This window comes from Solanum verrucosum, unplaced genomic scaffold, assembly GCF_900185275.1.
Source record: "Solanum verrucosum unplaced genomic scaffold, falcon-dt-bn FXZP01000434.1, whole genome shotgun sequence".
Taxonomy (NCBI): domain Eukaryota; kingdom Viridiplantae; phylum Streptophyta; class Magnoliopsida; order Solanales; family Solanaceae; genus Solanum; species Solanum verrucosum.
In genome coordinates, this window is record NW_026019848.1 from 799,204 (window position 1) to 817,398 (window position 18,195).

An 18,195-nucleotide genomic window follows, 5' to 3' on the forward strand; every position below is an offset into this window, starting at 1 on the left:
TTATCATAGCAGAGGCGAATTCAAAATTTGAACACTTCGGGTGCACCAAATATGATCTCTAAGCTAAACTTTAAATAAAAATAATCAAAAAGGCTCTAGATGGATTCAAACAGTGATCTTGTGAGTGAATGATTTAGCTAGTACCAACAAGACACTCCTATGCTCCTCATGGGTGCACTATTAATTATATCCTAGTTTCTGCTAATTTCTCTAGATATATATACATCATTTTTTCGAAGTTAACGGGTGCACGTGCACCCTCACCCTAACATGTAGGTCCGCCTCAGCTGCATCATAGTATAATATTATAAATTATGTGTTGATCATAAAATATCTAGTTCTCTTTAGTTCTTATTTTCATCATGCTTGTTAATTAGTAGAGGTTCAATACTTCATTAGGATTTGATAAGTTAAGGTCTAGCCCTCCTTGGTTGTACTTATCATTGAGTTTTTTTTTCTAACAAAACACCACTAAACACTATCTAGTGATATAAATTCGCCAAAAAAAAAGTAGAAAGAGAAAAATTGCAAGGCCAACTAATTAACTTATATTCTGCCATTTTTCTTGAAGTTCTTCACTAGATTGTTAGCTATCCCCTAAATTATGACCAAAGTATATTTATGATATATTCCAAATTTTGGGTAAAATAAACCCTCAAAATTATCTTTTCTTGTTAAATTAGTTATTTCTTGTGTTTCTTGTTTGAATTATTCATTAATCTTTTACTCAGTCTACTTTACTCCTCTCTCACCAATATTAATTTTCCCAAAGGTTTGATAAATTCTACATACAAAGAGAGAAATAGTCTAAATTTTTAGTCTCTCTATATATAGCAATTGACTTGAAATTAAATGGTAATTAAGTCATCTCTATGAGGTCATAAGATAATGACAACTAGATTAATTAGTAGGAACCAACAAGCTAGCTAGCTAATCACATTTTAAATACAATTACAAATTAAACATCAAATTACTTTTACACAAATTAAATGATTAAAATAATTATACTAGCAGCTAGATGCTTCTTTGTAGCTTCTGTAATTTCTTTTTATGTTCAATATATATCTAAATAATAATGACACCAATAAAATATACACATAGGGTTAGAACGTGCCTGATCGTTATTAATAATATATAATGTAGATTTGGTCTTATTCAATATTAATAAATGAGTACTTCATAATTAATTAATAATACCTATGGCACGACGACTTTCAACTTGTAACCTTTATTTGTTTGTATGGACATATACAAAAGAGGTTTTGTAGTCTTTTATAAATTTATTTTTAATTTTAGTAATTTTTTTATAATTTTATACATAAAAAAAACTTCATTTATATACAAGATCAGAAAATGTCATTTTATTCTATTCAATTTGTAAATGATTATAAGAGATCGTTTTGTTGAACAAAAACACACACATTAAAGAGAAAAATGCGGCAATAAATATTTACATTAACAAAGATCGTGCTAAAGCTTTTACCGAATTCAGTTAATTGTCACTGAATCCAATCTGACTATAGACTTTAGGGACATAAATAAAGTGTGTTGATTGCCTCTAAAAGAACATATTTAGCGGCAATTAAACTATTTTCGTTAATTAATTATCGCTAATTAATTATTGCTAAAATCATTTTTGTATAGTGACACTTTCAAGTATGTTGACAAAAATTTAGTAATTATTTCATCTCAATTTACCTAATATCTTTCACATTTTACGAGTCGAACAAGGCATTTCTTTAATCACAATTTTTTTTATGCCTTTTATATATTTTGAATGTCTGTATTTACGGTTACTTTTGTAATTAATTACTTGCGTTAATTTATTTGTGCTCTACAACTAATATTGAACTGTACCAACAAAAAAAAAATTAAAAATATAATACCTAACCTCCATAAATAAATAAAATAATAAATTAAATTAATTGTTATTAGTTAAATAGCCGTTAATATTGCGCGTTACATCTAACGCGGTTTTTCTTTTATTACACGGCGAAAAAAATACATATATAAATTCACATAACTCACACACACTTATTGAAACTTCCATTTTCATTTTGCTGTATTACAGCTCTTCACGTTTTTTCGTTTCAACTTCACATTCTTCGTATTTATTTGGAGATCTCGAGTTTGAATTCTATTCAATTAGATTTTGTAGCACGATGGCGGATCGAGTACATCCTATGGATTTACCATCATCAAGCAATCCACCGTCCTCGAACAACTCCGGCGAAGTAGTTTCACCGAAAAAACCATCATTTCCATCGCCGGCGAAGCCTGTACAGCCACCGGCGGGAACTTACGTAGTTCAAGTTCCGAAGGATCAAATTTACAAGTATCCTCCACCAGAGAATTCTCGCCGGTATGAGTCTCTTACTAAACGAAAGCCTCGCCGGAGCTGCTGCTGTCGTTGTCTCTGCTTCACTTTCTCCGTTCTACTTCTGCTTATTATATCAATCGGAATCACCGCCGGAGTTCTATACCTTGTGTACCGCCCTGAAGCACCGAAGTACACCATTTCCAGCATTGCGATTAAGAATTTCAACTTCACAGCATCTTCGAGAATCTCGCCTGAGTTCGACATTTCCGTCAGAGCTGAAAATCCGAACAACAAATTAGGAATTTACTATCGGAAAGGAAGTTCAGTTACGGTGGTTTACTCCGGCGTGGATCTTTCCGCCGGTGCATTACCGGCGTTTTATCAGCCGGCGAATAATGTAACTGTTTTTCAAACGGTGTTGAAAGGTTCGAACGTTATACTTGGAAACGCCGTTAAGTCGACGTTAAGAAATGATCAGACGAAAGGGAAAGTGCCGTTTAGAGTGAATATTAAGGCGCCGGTTAAGATTAAGATTGGGGCAGTGAAGACCTGGGAAATCACCGTTAAAGTTAACTGTGACGTAACGGTGGATGCGTTGACCGTTAAGTCGAAATTGGTGTCTAAGGATTGTGATTATAGTGTGAGGCTTTGGTAGAGTGTTTAAAGTTTTAATCACATTTTAAATTTGAGTTTTTGTTTATTACTCTACTATATACTAAAACATAATGTAGAAATTATGTATTACTACTTTTTTCTCTTTTGGTTTGAGAAAAAATGGTTGTATTTTTATAGACTGAAAAATGCTAGTGAATTCATTTATAGAGAAGTTGAACAATAAATAAATTTGAACATTGGTTTTATTTTCCTCTAGTTTGAGTACTCATTGATTCGATTAATCTGAATTCATTCATACAATTCATTATAGGAGAATTACTTCCTATCATAGATTTCTCCATTTGTGTCACTCGAGCCCTCCTCTAGTCAAGGATGTGAAGGATGTCATTCATCCCATCACAACGTCCCGTGGTGATCTTTATAGGACTTCCCTTGCAAGTTTTAGGGATTTATGTGCACAACATGATTTGGTCGACTATCTATTGATTCAAGTTAGTAATTGTAAAAAGGCATAATATATAAATATATATTCAAACTTGGCCTTAGTTGACAAGTAAATGCTCTAATTTTGAGTATGTCCATTTAGAAACCTCATCTCTATCGAATCGATTGAACACTCAAACTTACCAAATGATCATCTAGACATCTCCAAAATTTATGTGTCATGTTAGCATCAGGTGTCTACAAGATAGGAATGAGTTAGTCTCGCAGTATTCTCTTCCGCCTTTACCGTAAAGAAAATGAACCATGGATCTAACACAACCGTAAAGTTAAGCTCTATTAAGGTGAGGATTGCCAAAGACTATATAAAGAAGAGAACGGTTTATTCCCTCGACGAGTATTGTACACTTGACATTTACAGTGAAAAGGGTTCAAAGGATAATCCTTTAAAATACAAATTCTCTTCAAACTGCTATCTTGAAATAAATTTTAACATAACTCTAAATTAAAATCAACTGTCCAAAGTCTCATGCTGGCTTTACCATGCCAGAGCATCATGAGCTGGTTGCAAGACGAGACTACTCAACTGGAAAATGGTGAATCCTCATACAGAAAAGTCGACCCCTGCGTCTGGAATATGGGGGAAATGATAACATATTTGAACACTCACTATTGCATAATAACAAAAACGGGGAAGTTCGTGTATTTCCTCACATAACAGATTCACTGGCTGAAGAATAACTCCTACAGCAAACTAAGTTTTCTGTGCACATGGACTCCTGAGGAACCTACTTCATCGTGATCGTGAAAAATAAGGGTCAAAATGCCCACCAAACACAGCACAGAACCAACAAGGAGCTTATCGTAGCGTTCCACCCATTGGAACTTGAGTTGACTTGCACCATAAAATGATAGAGCCACCAATGAGGTCATTACAGTAATAGTGCTGCAAAATGAAGTATCAACTTATGTTACACAATGAAAAATTCGGATATATAAAAGAAGTAAAGAATACAGGTGCACAAATAGAGAAACTAATTTCTTCAAATCCTAGGATGTAGACGTTCATGAATCCAACCTGCTTGAAATTGGCTTTCGTCGTGAGAGGGCAAAAGTTACATCTATTCTGACCACCAAAAGATTGAAGCAGTCTTAAAGGCTATAATTTTTTTATATCAGAGAAATCCACTGTGGGCTTCTGTCCGGACTCCAGTTGGTGCACAAGTTTGAAACTCCTAGGAGTATGAACATGTCTCTCTACCATCGTCCCAACTTAAATACCAAAGTTTCATCTTTGACAGGGTTTGAACCCATGATATGCACCTAATTATCACATCATGTGTTGCATCCTTATTACTGTCCAAAGCCCTGGGGCAGTCTTGAAGGTAGCAATGCAAGTCTAAAAAAATCATTTCCGACAGTCTACGAAACCTCAAAATACATCCAAAGAAATGCAATTAGATAATTCTATGGAGCCCAAATAATGTTGTGTCGAAGGGTTATCAGCAAATGCAACTGGATTTGAATAATACCAAGTATTGGTTAAAACACCAAATACCTCTAAAACTATCTTATTCACTATGCTTACTCCAGGAAAGAGAACTGTTCCCTCCAGAAAATTGCCAGTAAGATTACAGTACAAGGTACACATCAGCTAAACCCCAACCCCTGATTCCTTCTCTTTCCTTTTTCAAACAAGGCCATGTATAATTGCAATATATCAAGACTAATCTATGTCTAGAAAACGAACAAGTACGAAAACAGAAAGGTTCGAAGTACAGTTACATAGTGTACAATGAAAATTTAAAATCAAACTAATACCTGAAAAGTAAAACTATGATGGCAAGCACCATCATGGAGGACGAATTTCCAACAGCAAGAAATACAGGCAGAGTGGTTGCACAAGGAGACAATGCAGGAACAAGTATAAGACCTGCCACAGCCATCTTCTCCATTGGTTGATTGTGTGAATGGCTATGACCACCCTTTCCAAAGAGATGCAAGATGACATAACTACCACCAAGAACTACAAGCAATAAGGAAGCCAGTTTGTGCACTGTTTCCTCCCCAGCAATTGTGTTTGATATTGTTATTGCCGTTATGCCAAGAAGTGAGGTGGATAACACGTGCAATACTGCTCCAAATGCAGCTGTAGGCAGCAGTGACAAAAACAGTTATTATCACTTAATTCAATGGATCTCAACTGAATTTTAATTGCTTTTTAGTACTTGTTTTAGTGTGAAAAAATGAATGATCTAATTCGATAATTAGGACCTAATGTAATAACTTCAAGGTTGAATTCAACCATCAATAATTAAATGTTAAGTTGAAATTTAGGTATTCGGAAACTACAAAGAGAGGTACTACAAGACACAAATTTTGGAAATTAAAGTTACCAAAAGGATTTTCAAGAAATCTGTGGCCTAAGTAGACATTATTTTAACTTTTAAAATATCAACGAGGCCAAAGCACAAAAACAAATGGGAAAAGGGCATATAGAATTCTTGAATGACTTCAAAATTCTTAATATGGGAGAAAAAGGCAGTTGGCCAGAGAAACTCAAATGATACTTTACCTATAAAAATTCACTATTTTCAAATAAGCATACAATAAGAGGATATAAATTCTACGCAATTGTCTTTTATCAGCATAATTAAACGCAATTGTCTCTTATGCTAGCCATGAAAACCCATTGTCAACAATTATTACACTTCAATCCCAAACTAATTCAGTTACGCTATATGACTACTCTATATTCATTATGCCAAGAGAATAGCTGAGTGGTTGAGGCATAGGATTAACAACCTAAAGATATCTAGGTTCAAATTCCTGCTACAACATTCAGACTTGAATCTATTTGTTAAGCTTTGTAGGCAGTTTTCCTAACACCTTTACTTACAGAATGTAGCATCAGTGGATTAATCAAGAAATGGGCAAGTTCATATTGAAACTACCTCAGCAACACAACACTCAATTATAACAACAATGTACCCAGTATAATGCCACAAATGGGTTCTGGGGAGGGCGTTGTATACGCAACCTTACCCCTATTAGTAAGAGTAGAGAGGCTATTTCCAATATATCCTCAGCTCACAACACAACACTCAATTACAATAACAAGACGACCCCACAAGTGTGGTCTGAAGAGGATAGTGTGTACACAACGTTACCCCTACCTTAGAGAGACTGTTTCCAATAGACCCTTAGCTCACAACACAACACTCAATTCCTACCACATAATCAAAATTCACCCATTTCTCAAAATCTCCCAAATTCTTCTTCCTTCTAGCAGATTAATCAAAGGGGCATGCTAATTGGTAAAGAAATTACTCCCATCAACAAAAAAACTCAATTTCAATCACATAATCAAACACCCATTACGAATTTTCAGCTCATTTTCTGCAAAATTGTGCAAAGATCTTTACTAAAACAAACATTATACAATTAAAAGAGAGGAGGAGAGTACTAACTGACGAAAAGGGTTCTTGAAAGAGTCCATTTTTGAGCACGACCCACAATGGAAAATGGCAACCAATGAGTTGGGATGAAGGAATGAAGCAGTGATACGGTAGCAATACCTCCGATCTTGGATAGATCTTCTGCAGTAAACCCACTTTCCATCCTTAAATTTTGCTGATTTATTCAGAAAAACATCAACTTTTTGAGATTTTTTTTTCTGGGAGAATTTGAATCTGCAAGAGAAAAATGGCTACAGGGTGGCAAATGGCAATACAGAGATTATCATCGGGTCTTGTGGACTCGGGTTAATCACGAATTTGAGCTGTGAAAATAACTTTCGATATAAATATTGAATAAAATTACGACTTACAATAGACTTTTGCTTTTGACTTTCTTGAATCCAAATAGTGTACCGAACTGTCATATTACAAAAATAGTTTAGTAATTAGTGAAATTTTACAAATGGAATATGAGGAGGATTGAATATACGTCTATCATACCATTATCTCGTGAAGGTAAAAAGATTATTTCTTAAAGACTTTTGGCTCAACTAAAAAAAAAAGATAGTAAGTAACAAGGAAACAGTGCAAAATCTATCGAAAGGGTGCAGAGGCAACAACATTGTAGTGCGATAATCAATAAACAGTATACTAAGATAGATTATTTAAAATAAGAATAAACAATGTTATATATCAAAAACAAGAACTATACAATGGCAAACACCAACCACCTTAAGCAAGATATCCCTACATTACCTACTAACCTGTTATCCTAATATGTGTCCTCCACAGTTTCCTATTTAAAGTCATGTCCTCGGTGATATGAAGTTGCATCAAATTATGTCTTATCACCTCTTTTCAATACTTCTTCGGTCTACCTCTGCCTCTCCTCGCACCCTCTATAACCAACCTCTCTCACCTCCTCATTGGTATGTCGTCTACACATCGTCTCTTCGCATGTCCAAACCATCTTAGTTTTTATAAGATAATAAAATAATATTAAAGATGAGAAACAAGCACAAATCTACAAGCAACATACCATTGTTATATCCAGGAGATGGATCAGCTCCAGCCACAGTGATAGTTCTCATAATTAAATGAAATGTGACAAATATTTTATAACAGATGAGTAATTGTCAACAACGATTGACTGATTACTCATTGTGTATACTCAAACATTTCATAAGTAACACATTTTCATAGACCAAAACGAGAGTTTATAGCATAGATAATATAGTCAAGGAACATCTATAAACAAACTACAAAGATTAGGGAACACAATTCAAAAATTGATAAAAAAAAAAGAAAAAAGAAAAATCGGATGAACACCTTCACCTCGTCCTAAATTCGCCCCTGATTCTATGGATACAATACATGTGCAACTCAATAGTAACAGAAAATGCATATACATAATCAATGCATTTTAATCTCAAATACAATGTCATTTTCATATCATGTGCCATATATGGCAAAAGAGTATGTTATGCTCAATTTTATCAAATTAGACTTAATGATATTGTGACATCGTTATTGTGACATCATATATCAATGAACAGTGTCAATTACACTAATTGAGGTCAATCTCATTATTTTAAGTTAAACTTCAGAAAATTTTCTTTTTGGAGATAAATACTACTTATGAAGTATGAGATGACCCCAAAGGCACTTGATTTATCTTTACTCTCGTCTGATTAATTAGTTTCTTCAAAAAATCTATTTGACTATTGAGTGAAGGATTTGATCAATGAACATTCAATGCTTTCTACAATGTTGAATGGATTCTGACCAATTCTTCAACTCCGATTAAACTAATCAAACCCCAAAATAAATTATAAATTTTAGTTAGGGCTATTGGAGACAAAATTTGTTTGCAACAAATCTTATATATGGAAAATAAACTCCGACCACAAAAAATTGTTTGTCCCTTTCTTGATTCTTCTATAGGATAATTTGCACCTAAAATAGATTTTATTTGATCTCCATGTAAAGCGGATTTTGTGGGATTTCATGAAGTATTTTGTTGTCACGGAAAGTCCGCCCACATCTTGATCTCTTTGTAAATGTTCCATGAATTTGTGAAATTTTGAGATCCCTGATATAGTACCCTTTATATAGTGTGAGCTAGGAGTAGTCTTCAAGAATCCTAACTGAAATTGGTCTCATCTGGTAGAGTCCCACACAATTTTGATATCTACAGACTACAAATGTCGAGTCTCTGTCTCATGAAGAAACTGATTTTTTTAAAAATAACCTTTCTGGGCACATAGTTCACTTAACTCTCTTATTGGCTGGAGTTTTATTGTTTGAGGTGTAATCAACGGTTCTAGAAAAGGTCTAATGTTTAGAAATGTATTAGTATCTTTGTCGAAGCTAGAATCAACAAAAATCGAACCAACAACGGACCAACAACATCTCCAAGCACCTTTGGGAAAGTAGTTTCAGCGTCCCATCAGAACGTGGACACAAGATCTAATTTCTCAAAAATCCTCAACAGTACAACATATTTGTCTTTGCAGATTTGGCGAGGCATGAAGAAGGGCTTGTGTAGGCCAGCCTTAACTGCAGATTGAGCATATCATTCATTGTTTACAGAAGCATACCTCAAATCAATAATTAATCATAGAGTCAGATCGGATATTTGAAATAGATATGTGTGTAACAACATAATCTAGCACTACATCTCCAAGAAATTCCAAGTGCTAATAGCATCGTGGAATCTCAGGTAGCATGTAAGACCCGTGAGTTAGTGCTTTAACAAGCAGTGAAGGGTCGTGAAATTTGTAATGTAGCAGTGATTTCCAAGTATCGTACATTGACTAGCTTCTCAGCATTCACGATGAAGTGCCTTAGCATAGGTGCATCAATAAAATCAATGTCCATCCCAATCCATTTCATAAATGATGAAGCTGTACTTTTCCCGCCTGAGCTGAGGTAGGCACCTATTAGTTCCTCAACCACATCAACTACTCTCTTGCTACTAATCTCTTACTTTACCCTACTACACATTTTTATTGAAGCGATCAAGAACTCTTTGCCAAAGTTGTAAACTTGAGAATTATCACTAGGAATGAGCCCCACTTTAAGATTGAATGGTTCATTACGGATAAATCTTAGAATTTTACGAGCACATCCAAGCTTGAACAATGCAGCATTGGAAATGATTTTATTTTTCTTAATGCTGAAAAGACCCTCATAATGATTTTCTTAAGTCTTAAACAATTGTATACTAATAGCATGTTTGAGAAAAAAGTCTCCAAGTTTCCCAAGTGATTCCAAATGAAACTTCTGGAGGCATTTCTTTGTTGTCATTATACAAAGTTTTAGTTTGCAGTGATTCAAAAGCATTCTTTTCAAGTTTATTCGGCATGAATGCTTCCCCTATAAAGTCTAAAGGTTCTAGCATGGCAGATAGTTATTGGCGAAAGATTCTTGACCTCAAGAATCTTATGAATTCTAAGGTATACATGTATGGCAGTGAATCCCCATACTCCGCCAGAACAGATTCACTGCTATACGTGTATACCTTAGAATTCATAAGATTCTTGAGGTCAAGAATCTTTTGCCAATATCTATCTGTCGTGCTAGAACCTTTAGACTTTATAGGGGAAGCATTCTTGCCGAATAAACTTGAAAAGAATGCTTTTGAATCACTACAAACAAAACTTTGTATCCCAACTGCTAAGATTTTGGAAGTAATGACAACAAAGAAATGCCTCCAGAAGTTTCATTTGGAGTCACTTGGGAAACTTGGAGACTCTTTTCTCAAATATGCTATTAGTATACAACTGTTTAAGTCTTATGAAAATCATTATGAGGGTCTTCCCAACATTAAGAAAAATAAAATCATTTACAATGCTGCATTGTTCAAGCTTGGATGTGCTCGTAAAAGTATGAGATTTATCCGTAATGAACCATTCGATCTTAAAGTGGGGCTCATTCCTAGTGATAATTCTCAAGTTTACAACTTTGGCAAAGAGTTCTTGATGCCTTCAGTAAAAATGTGTAGTAGGGTAAAGTAAGAGATTAGTAGCAAGAGAGTAGTTGATGTGGTTGAGGAACTAATAGGTGCCTACCTCAGCTCAGGCGGGAAAAGTACAGCTTCATCATTTATGAAATGGATTGGGATGGACATTGATTTTATTGATGCACCTATGCTAAGGCACTTCATCGTGAATGCTGAGAAGCTAGTCAATGTACGGTACTTGGAAATCACTGCTACATTACATGTTTCACGACCCTTTACTGCTTGTTAAAGCGCTAACTCACGGATCTTACATGCTACCTGATATTCCCTGATGCTTTTAGCACTTGGAATTTCTTGGAGTTGTAGTGCTAGATTATGTTGTTACAACACTTCTTTATTTCAAATATTCGAGACTGATTCCAAGACTAATTACTTATTTGCGGTCTACATTTGTAAATGATGAATGTTATGCTCAATCTGCAGTTAAGACAATCATGCATGAGCACATTCTTCATGCCTCGCCAAATCTGCAAAGGCAGATATTTTGTACTGTTGAGGATTTTGAGAAATTGGATCTTGTGTCCACGTTTGAATGGGAGAGTGAAACTACTTTCCCAAATGTGCTTGGAGATGTTATTGAGTCCTTTGCTAGAGTGTGATCTTTGTTGATACTGGCTTCTATAAAGATACTACATTTCTAAGCATAAGACCTCTTCTGGAATAGTCGATCAAACAATAAAACTCTATCCAACAAGACAGTTAAGTGAACTATGTGATCCAAAAAAATTCATGGGACAAGAATTCGACATTTGTGATACATCAAAATTATGCGGGACTCTACAAGATGAGTCCAATTTCATTTAAGGTTCTTGGAGACTACTTACCCTAAACTCAAGCTCACACTTATATAAAGTGTAATGTATTTCCTTGAATAGGCATCTCTAAAATTTCATATATTCATAAAGTAACAAGATGTGGGTGCACTCTTCTTGACAACCAAATGTTTTAACAAGATCCATAAAATCATTTCACGGAGATCAAATAAATCCTAAGGAGGTCCACATCATCTTTAGTTTGAGTGACACTAACAACCCTTGAATCACGGAGAAATCTTAAGAGAAAGGAATCAACGGATAAGCATATTTGTACTCACAATCTTTATGAATAAAGTCATTCTTTTTTATTTATTATGTGATTGCAATATATTTTTTGTATTTGAGAAAAAATATTGCAAATAAATTGGCACACCCAGTGTGACCCAATTTACCCTTTATCTCCTCTCTCACAAATCAAATGCAAATCTGAAGCCACAAACTGCAAAGATTGAAACTCCATTTTTGTGGGTACTTCAAGTCTCGTCTTTGAGTTTATCAAGTTTACACTCCCACAAGCCTTGAAGTAGGGGGCATTTATAGCTACCAAAATTTTGTGGAACTCTATGCGATGAGACACTTCCTCAAGAAAAGTATGACAATTTGGAAACCATTAGTGGGAACATCCTCCCTCACGAGCTCAACAGGCTTTCTAGCTTAGGACAAGTTTAAATTGGGTTTTAATATCATTGTTGTCAATGTACACAAATCATACTCATTCAAATTACCAAAATTCTAGTATTAAATGTCTCAACATTTAATAGGTCGCCCAAATACTTTAATATAGAAAAAGAATTATTAGTTTTCTTTTATGTCCTATATTTTTACATAGGCTATGGATCACTGCGGTCCAAGCCTAGTGACACTTTGCATTAGGTATCTGGACAATAATAACTCTTGCACACTCACTGCAACACACAATGCTAACAAGTTTTCTTTTATGTCCTATATTTTTACATAAGTTATGGATCACTGTGGTCCAAGCCAAGTGACACTTTGCATTAGGTATCTGGACAATAACAACTCATGCACACCCACTACATCACCCAATGCTAAGTAATTAAACACCAAATTAAGCAAATTTTAAGCGGATATCAAAGCTAGCAATATATTGATCATACTAGTATAAAAGGTTTACATTATTAGGCATTATGTGGAAGTTATGATAAAGGCATTTGTCAAAAAAATATTGATATAAACAACAACTATGTGTCAATTCTAAGCTAGTTTGGGTCAATTCTCTTGGTTTTTTTGAATCAGGCGAGGAGGAATGGATGTATAGGTGACATGTATAAGTTATACTTCCAATCCCCACGCTACCTTAATCTAATAATTAAATCATGAAGACAAAAATAACTTCACAGATGGGAGGTGCACCAAAATTCAATTAATACCTACCTAGAATAGTAGGGTTCATGGAACATAATAAAAAGGCAATTTAATATATTCTTCACTAGAGGAAAATTCCTTTTGCATCAGAAATATAATTTTTTAGCATTCAATCAAAACATTACCTGGTCGTCAAGGAAGTAAGTTGAGAATCATGAGGTATCAAGTACAATTTCCAGCGGTGGCAAAAATCTAGGGACTTCTTCTATTTATGCCTTGAAGGATAGACTTACCTAATACCACAATCAAGAAAGCAAGATATATGGTTTAGAAATAGAAAGGAAGAGGGAGAAATATCAATTGATGTAATTCTAGACGCAAGAACAATAAAGTGAACCACAATCAAGCAAACAAAATATACTATTAATAAACAGAAAGAAAGACAGAGATTTAGAAGTAAAAAAAGACGGTCTAGCAACTAAAAGACATTTAATTACTAGAATAAAATCTAAGGGTGAAAAGAAATTGAACTCATACAAGTGAAGACTAACCTAAGTAATCAAGAGGGTTCAATTGAACATATATTGAGGGTTTCTTCAAACTCACAAAGAAGCCTAAACATCAAATGTTCATTCAAAAACCAACTCCTAAAATAAACCCTAGTTTATACTATTATAATAATAGATAAACTAACCTAAGCTAGTTACAATAATACCCTTGAGCTAAAACCAAGGAAAGTCTAGCCTATTAATTATTTAAAATTTAGTCATCATATATATATATGAACAATGCCTATTATACTGTTTGAGGTCATTCTCATTATTTTAAGTCAAACTTCAACAAATCTTGTCTGTGCATCTCCAAGCTTTTGGGAGATAAATATTACATAGAAGGTATGAGATGACCCCAAAGACACTTGATCTATCTGATTAATTAATTTCTACAAAAGATCTATCAGACTACGGAGTGAATGATTTGATCAATGAATATTTATTTTTTTCTTCAATGTCGAACGAATTCTCACCAATTAATCAATTCCGATCGAACTAATCAAACCCCAAAAAAAATTATAAATTTTAGTTAGGGTTCAAGGAGACAAAATTTGTTTGCAATAAATCTTATATATGGAAAATAAACTCCGACCACAAAATAAATATGACGAAACAAGAATATTTTCTTAATTAACAGTTTGGGTACAATTATGTCCCTTTCTTGATTCTTTTGTAGGATAATTTGCACCTTAAATGAATTTTATTTGATATCCATGTAAAGAGGTTTTTCTGGATCTTTTTTTGAAGTATTTGGTTATCAAGAAGAGTCCTCCCACATCTTGATACCTTTGTAAATATTTCATGAATTTATGAAATTTTGAAGATCCCTCTCTAAGGGATATATTACCCTTTATATAGTGTAAGCTAGGAGTAGTTTTCAAGAATCTTAACTGAAATTTGACTCATCTGGTAGAGTGCCACACAATTTTGATATCTACGAATGTCGAGTTCTTGTCTCATGAAGAAACTGATTACTTTTTTTAAAAACCTTTATGATCACATAGTTCACTGAACTCTCTTGTTGGCTGGAGTTTTATTGTTTGAGGTGTAATCAACGGTTCCAGAAGAGGTCTTATGTTTATAAATGTACTAGTATCTTTGTTGGAGCTAGAATCAACAAAGATCGCAAAAACAACGGACCCAACAACATCTCCAAGCACATTTGGGAAGTAGTTTCAGCCTCCCATACGAACGTGGACACAAGATCCAATTTCTCAAAAATCCTCAACAGTGCAACATATCTGCCTTTGTAGATTTGGCGAGGCATAAAGAAGGTGCTTGTTCAGGCCAGCCTTACCTGCAGATTGAGCATATCATTCATTGTTTAAAGAAGCAGACCTCAAATCAATAATTAGTCATGGAGTCAGTTCGAATATTTTAAATAGAGATGTGTTGTAACAACATAATCTAGAACTGCATCTCCAAGAAACTCTGAACGTTAACATCATCGTGGAATCTCAGGTAGCATGTATGATCCTTGAGTTAGAGCTTCAACAAGAACTAAAGGATAATTGAACTTGTAATGTAGCAGGGATTCAAAGTACCAGACATTAACTAGTTTCTCAGCATTCACAGGGAAGTGTCTTAGCATAGGTGCATCGACAAAATCACTGTGCAACCAAAGCCATTTCATAAATGGTAAAGCCGCTACTTCCCCACACAAGTTGAGATAGGCACCTATTAGTGCCTTAACCACATCAACTACTTCTTACTATTTCTAATCGTTTGCCTTAGCCTACTATACATTTTTATTGAAGGCAACATGAACTCTTAATCAAAGTTGTGAACTTGAGAATTATCATCATGAATGATTCACGCTTTAAGATTGAATGGTTCATTATGGATGAATTTTGATATTTTACGAGCACATCCAAACTTGCACAGTGTAACATTGGAAATGATTTTATTTTTCTTAATTTTGAGAAAACCCTCGTGATGACTTTCATAAGTCTTAAACAGTTGTATACTAACATCACATTCAAGAAAAGAGTCTCCAAGTTTCCCAAGTGATTCCAAATGTAACTTTTAGAGGAATTTCTTTATTGTCATTACTTCCAAAACCTTAGCAGTTGGGATACAAAGTTTTAGCTTGTAGTGATCCAAAAGTTTTCTTTTTAAGTTTATTCAGCATGACTGCTTCCCTGTAAAGTCTAAAGGTTGTAGCACGACAGATAGGTATTGCGAAAGATTTTAGACCTCGAGAATCTTATGAATTCTAAGGTATACACGTATGGCAGTGAATTTGTTATACTTCACCTGAACAGATTCACTGCCATACATGTTTAACTTAGATTCATAAGATTCTCTAGGTCAAGAATCTTTCGCCAATAACTATCTGCCGTGCTAGAATCTTTAGACTTTATAAGGGAAGCCATCAGAATAAACTTGAAAATAATTCTTTTTTATCACTGCAAACTAAAACTTTTTATCCCAACTGCTAAGGTTTTGGAAGTGATGATAACAAAGAAATGCCTCCAGAAGTTTCATTTGAAATCACTTAGGTAACTTTGAGACTCTTTTCTCAAATATGCTATCGGTATACAATTGTTTAAGACTTATGAAAATCATCATGAGGGTCTTTTCAGCATTAAGAAATATAAAATAATTTTCAGTGTTGCATTGTTCAAGCTTGGATGTGCTCGTAAATTTCTGAGATTTATCCGTAATTAACTATTCAATCTTAAAATGGGGCTCATTCTTAAGGATAATTCTCAAGTTTAAAACTTTGGCAAAGAGTTTGCCTTCGGTAAAAATGTATATATAGTAGGGTAAAGTAGGAGATTAGAAGCAAGAGAGTAGTTGAGGCACTAATAGGTGCCTACCTCAACTCAGGCGGGGAAGTAGCAACTTTATCATTTATGAAAAGGATCGGGATGGACATTGATTTTATTGATGCACCTATGCTAAGGCACTTCCTCATGAATGTTGAGAAGCTAGTCATTGTACGGTACTTGGAAATCACTGCTACATTACAAGTTTTATGACCCTTTGTTGCTTGTTAAAACGCTAACTCACGGATCTTACATGCTACCTGAGATACCAAGATGCTATTAGCACTTGGAATTTCTTGGAGATATAGTGCTAGGTTATGTTATTACAACACATCTCTATTTCAAATATTCGAGACTGAATCCAAGACTAATTACTTATTTGAGGTCTACTTTTGTAAATAATGAATGTTATGCTCAAATTATAGACAAGGCTAGCCTGCATAAGCACATTAATATTGTTCTTGCCTCGCCCAATCTGCAAAGGCAGCTATGTTGTACTGTTGAGGATTTTCAGAAATTGGATCTTGTGTCCACGTTTGGATGGGAGAGTGGAACTACTTTCCCAAAGGTGCTTGGAGATGATTTTGAGTCCCTTGCTAGAGAGCGATCTTTGTTGATACTGGCTTCGACAAAGATACTACATTTCTAAGCATAAGACCTCTTCTGGAATAGTTGATTAGACCTCAACTAATAAAACTCTATCCAGCAAGACTGTTAAGTGAACTATGTGACCCAAAAAATTCATGGGACAAGAACTTGACATTTTAGACATCAAAATTTGTGGGACTCTACAAGATGAGTCCAATTTCATTTAGGATTTTTGGAGACTACTTACACTAAACTCTAGCCTATTTCTTTGAATAGGCATCTCTAAAATTTCATATATTCATGAAATATTCGTGAAGTGATCAGGATATGGGAGCACTCTTCTTGACAACCAAATACTTTAACAAGATTTGTAAAATCATTTCACGAAGATCAAATAAATCCTAAGAAGGTCCACATCATCCTAGTTTGAGTGACACTAATAGCCTTTGAATCATGGAGAAATCTTATGAGAGGAGAATCAAGGGATAAATATATTTGTACTCATAATCTTTATGAATAAACTCATTCTTTTATATTTATTCTGTGATTGTAATATTTTTTTTATATTTGAAAAAAAATAGTGCAAATAAATTTGCACGCCTAGTGTGACCTAATTTACTCTTCATCTCCTCTCTCACAAATAAAATGCATATATGAAGCCACAAACCGCAAAAATTGAAACTCCATTTTTATGGGTACTTCAAGTATCATCTTTGAGTTTATCAGGTTTACACTCTGACAAGCCTTGAAGTAGTGGGAATTTATAGATACCAAAATTTTGTGGAACTCTATGAGATAGGTCACTTCCTCAAGAAAAGGGTGACAATTTGTAAAGTCACGATTAGTGGGAACATCCTCCCGAACGAGCTTAACACACTTGTAGCTTAAGACATGTTTAAATTGTGTTTCAATATCATTACTGTCAATGTACACAAAGCATTCTCATTCAAATTACCAAAATTCTAGTATTAAATGTCTCAACATTTAATAGGTTGCCTAAATACTTTAATATAGAAAAAAAGATTATTATTATTATTAATAGAAGAACAAGTTTTCTTTTTTGTCCTATATTTTACATAGGCTATGTGTCACGAACTTAGAGTCTCACTAATATTTCGTGCGACACCTGGCAACTTACTCACGAATCTTTCACAGTCTTGTAAGCTCAAGTAAGCCTTTTCAAACTAAGATTGCTAAGAGAATGCAAGAAAGACTGGGAAAGCTTTGGAAGAAGGCTTTGTATTACTTTGTGAATGCTTTACACTTGGTTGGATCAGTTTGCAAAT

General features: G+C 34.4%; 2 protein-coding genes and 4 pseudogenes across 2 annotated transcripts; 3 read left to right on the plus strand and 3 right to left on the minus strand.

The window, feature by feature from the left end:
- The first annotated feature begins 2,065 nt into the window (after positions 1 to 2,065).
- LOC125817591 (NDR1/HIN1-like protein 13) lies at positions 2,066 to 3,171 on the plus strand. Its single transcript, XM_049497141.1, has one exon. It carries the CDS (start codon positions 2,163 to 2,165, stop codon positions 2,973 to 2,975), a length of 813 nt encoding a protein of 270 aa, XP_049353098.1. The 5' UTR covers positions 2,066 to 2,162; the 3' UTR covers positions 2,976 to 3,171.
- A 571-nt stretch (positions 3,172 to 3,742) lies between these two features.
- On the minus strand, positions 3,743 to 7,073 carry LOC125817611 (uncharacterized). The gene is made up of 3 exons (XM_049497164.1): positions 6,847 to 7,073; positions 5,198 to 5,525; positions 3,743 to 4,322 (listed from the first exon to the last, which is right to left on the minus strand). The coding sequence occupies exons 1-3, from the start codon at positions 6,995 to 6,997 to the stop codon at positions 4,121 to 4,123; spliced, it is 681 nt and encodes a 226-aa protein (XP_049353121.1). The 5' UTR covers positions 6,998 to 7,073; the 3' UTR covers positions 3,743 to 4,120.
- A 2,199-nt stretch (positions 7,074 to 9,272) lies between these two features.
- On the minus strand, positions 9,273 to 10,143 carry LOC125817901 (endoribonuclease Dicer homolog 2-like; annotated as a pseudogene).
- A 92-nt stretch (positions 10,144 to 10,235) lies between these two features.
- On the plus strand, positions 10,236 to 11,457 carry LOC125817912 (endoribonuclease Dicer homolog 2-like; annotated as a pseudogene).
- A 3,268-nt stretch (positions 11,458 to 14,725) lies between these two features.
- LOC125817923 (endoribonuclease Dicer homolog 2-like) lies at positions 14,726 to 15,830 on the minus strand (annotated as a pseudogene).
- Positions 15,831 to 16,004: 174 nt separating this feature from the next.
- Positions 16,005 to 16,970, plus strand: LOC125817932 (endoribonuclease Dicer homolog 2-like; annotated as a pseudogene).
- The last annotated feature ends 1,225 nt before the right edge of the window (positions 16,971 to 18,195 follow it).

Coding starts and splice junctions, on each gene's coding strand:
- LOC125817591 (XM_049497141.1), top strand. CDS start 2,163: ATGGCGGATCGAGTACATCCTATGGATTTACCATCATCAAGCAATCCA.
- LOC125817611 (XM_049497164.1), bottom strand. CDS start 6,997: ATGGAAAGTGGGTTTACTGCAGAAGATCTATCCAAGATCGGAGGTATT. Junction 5,526..6,846: donor TTCAAGAACCCTTTTCGTCA/GTTAGTACTCTC, acceptor TGCTGCCTACAG/CTGCATTTGGAGCAGTATTG. Junction 4,323..5,197: donor ATCATAGTTTTACTTTTCAG/GTATTAGTTTGA, acceptor TTCATTTTGCAG/CACTATTACTGTAATGACCT.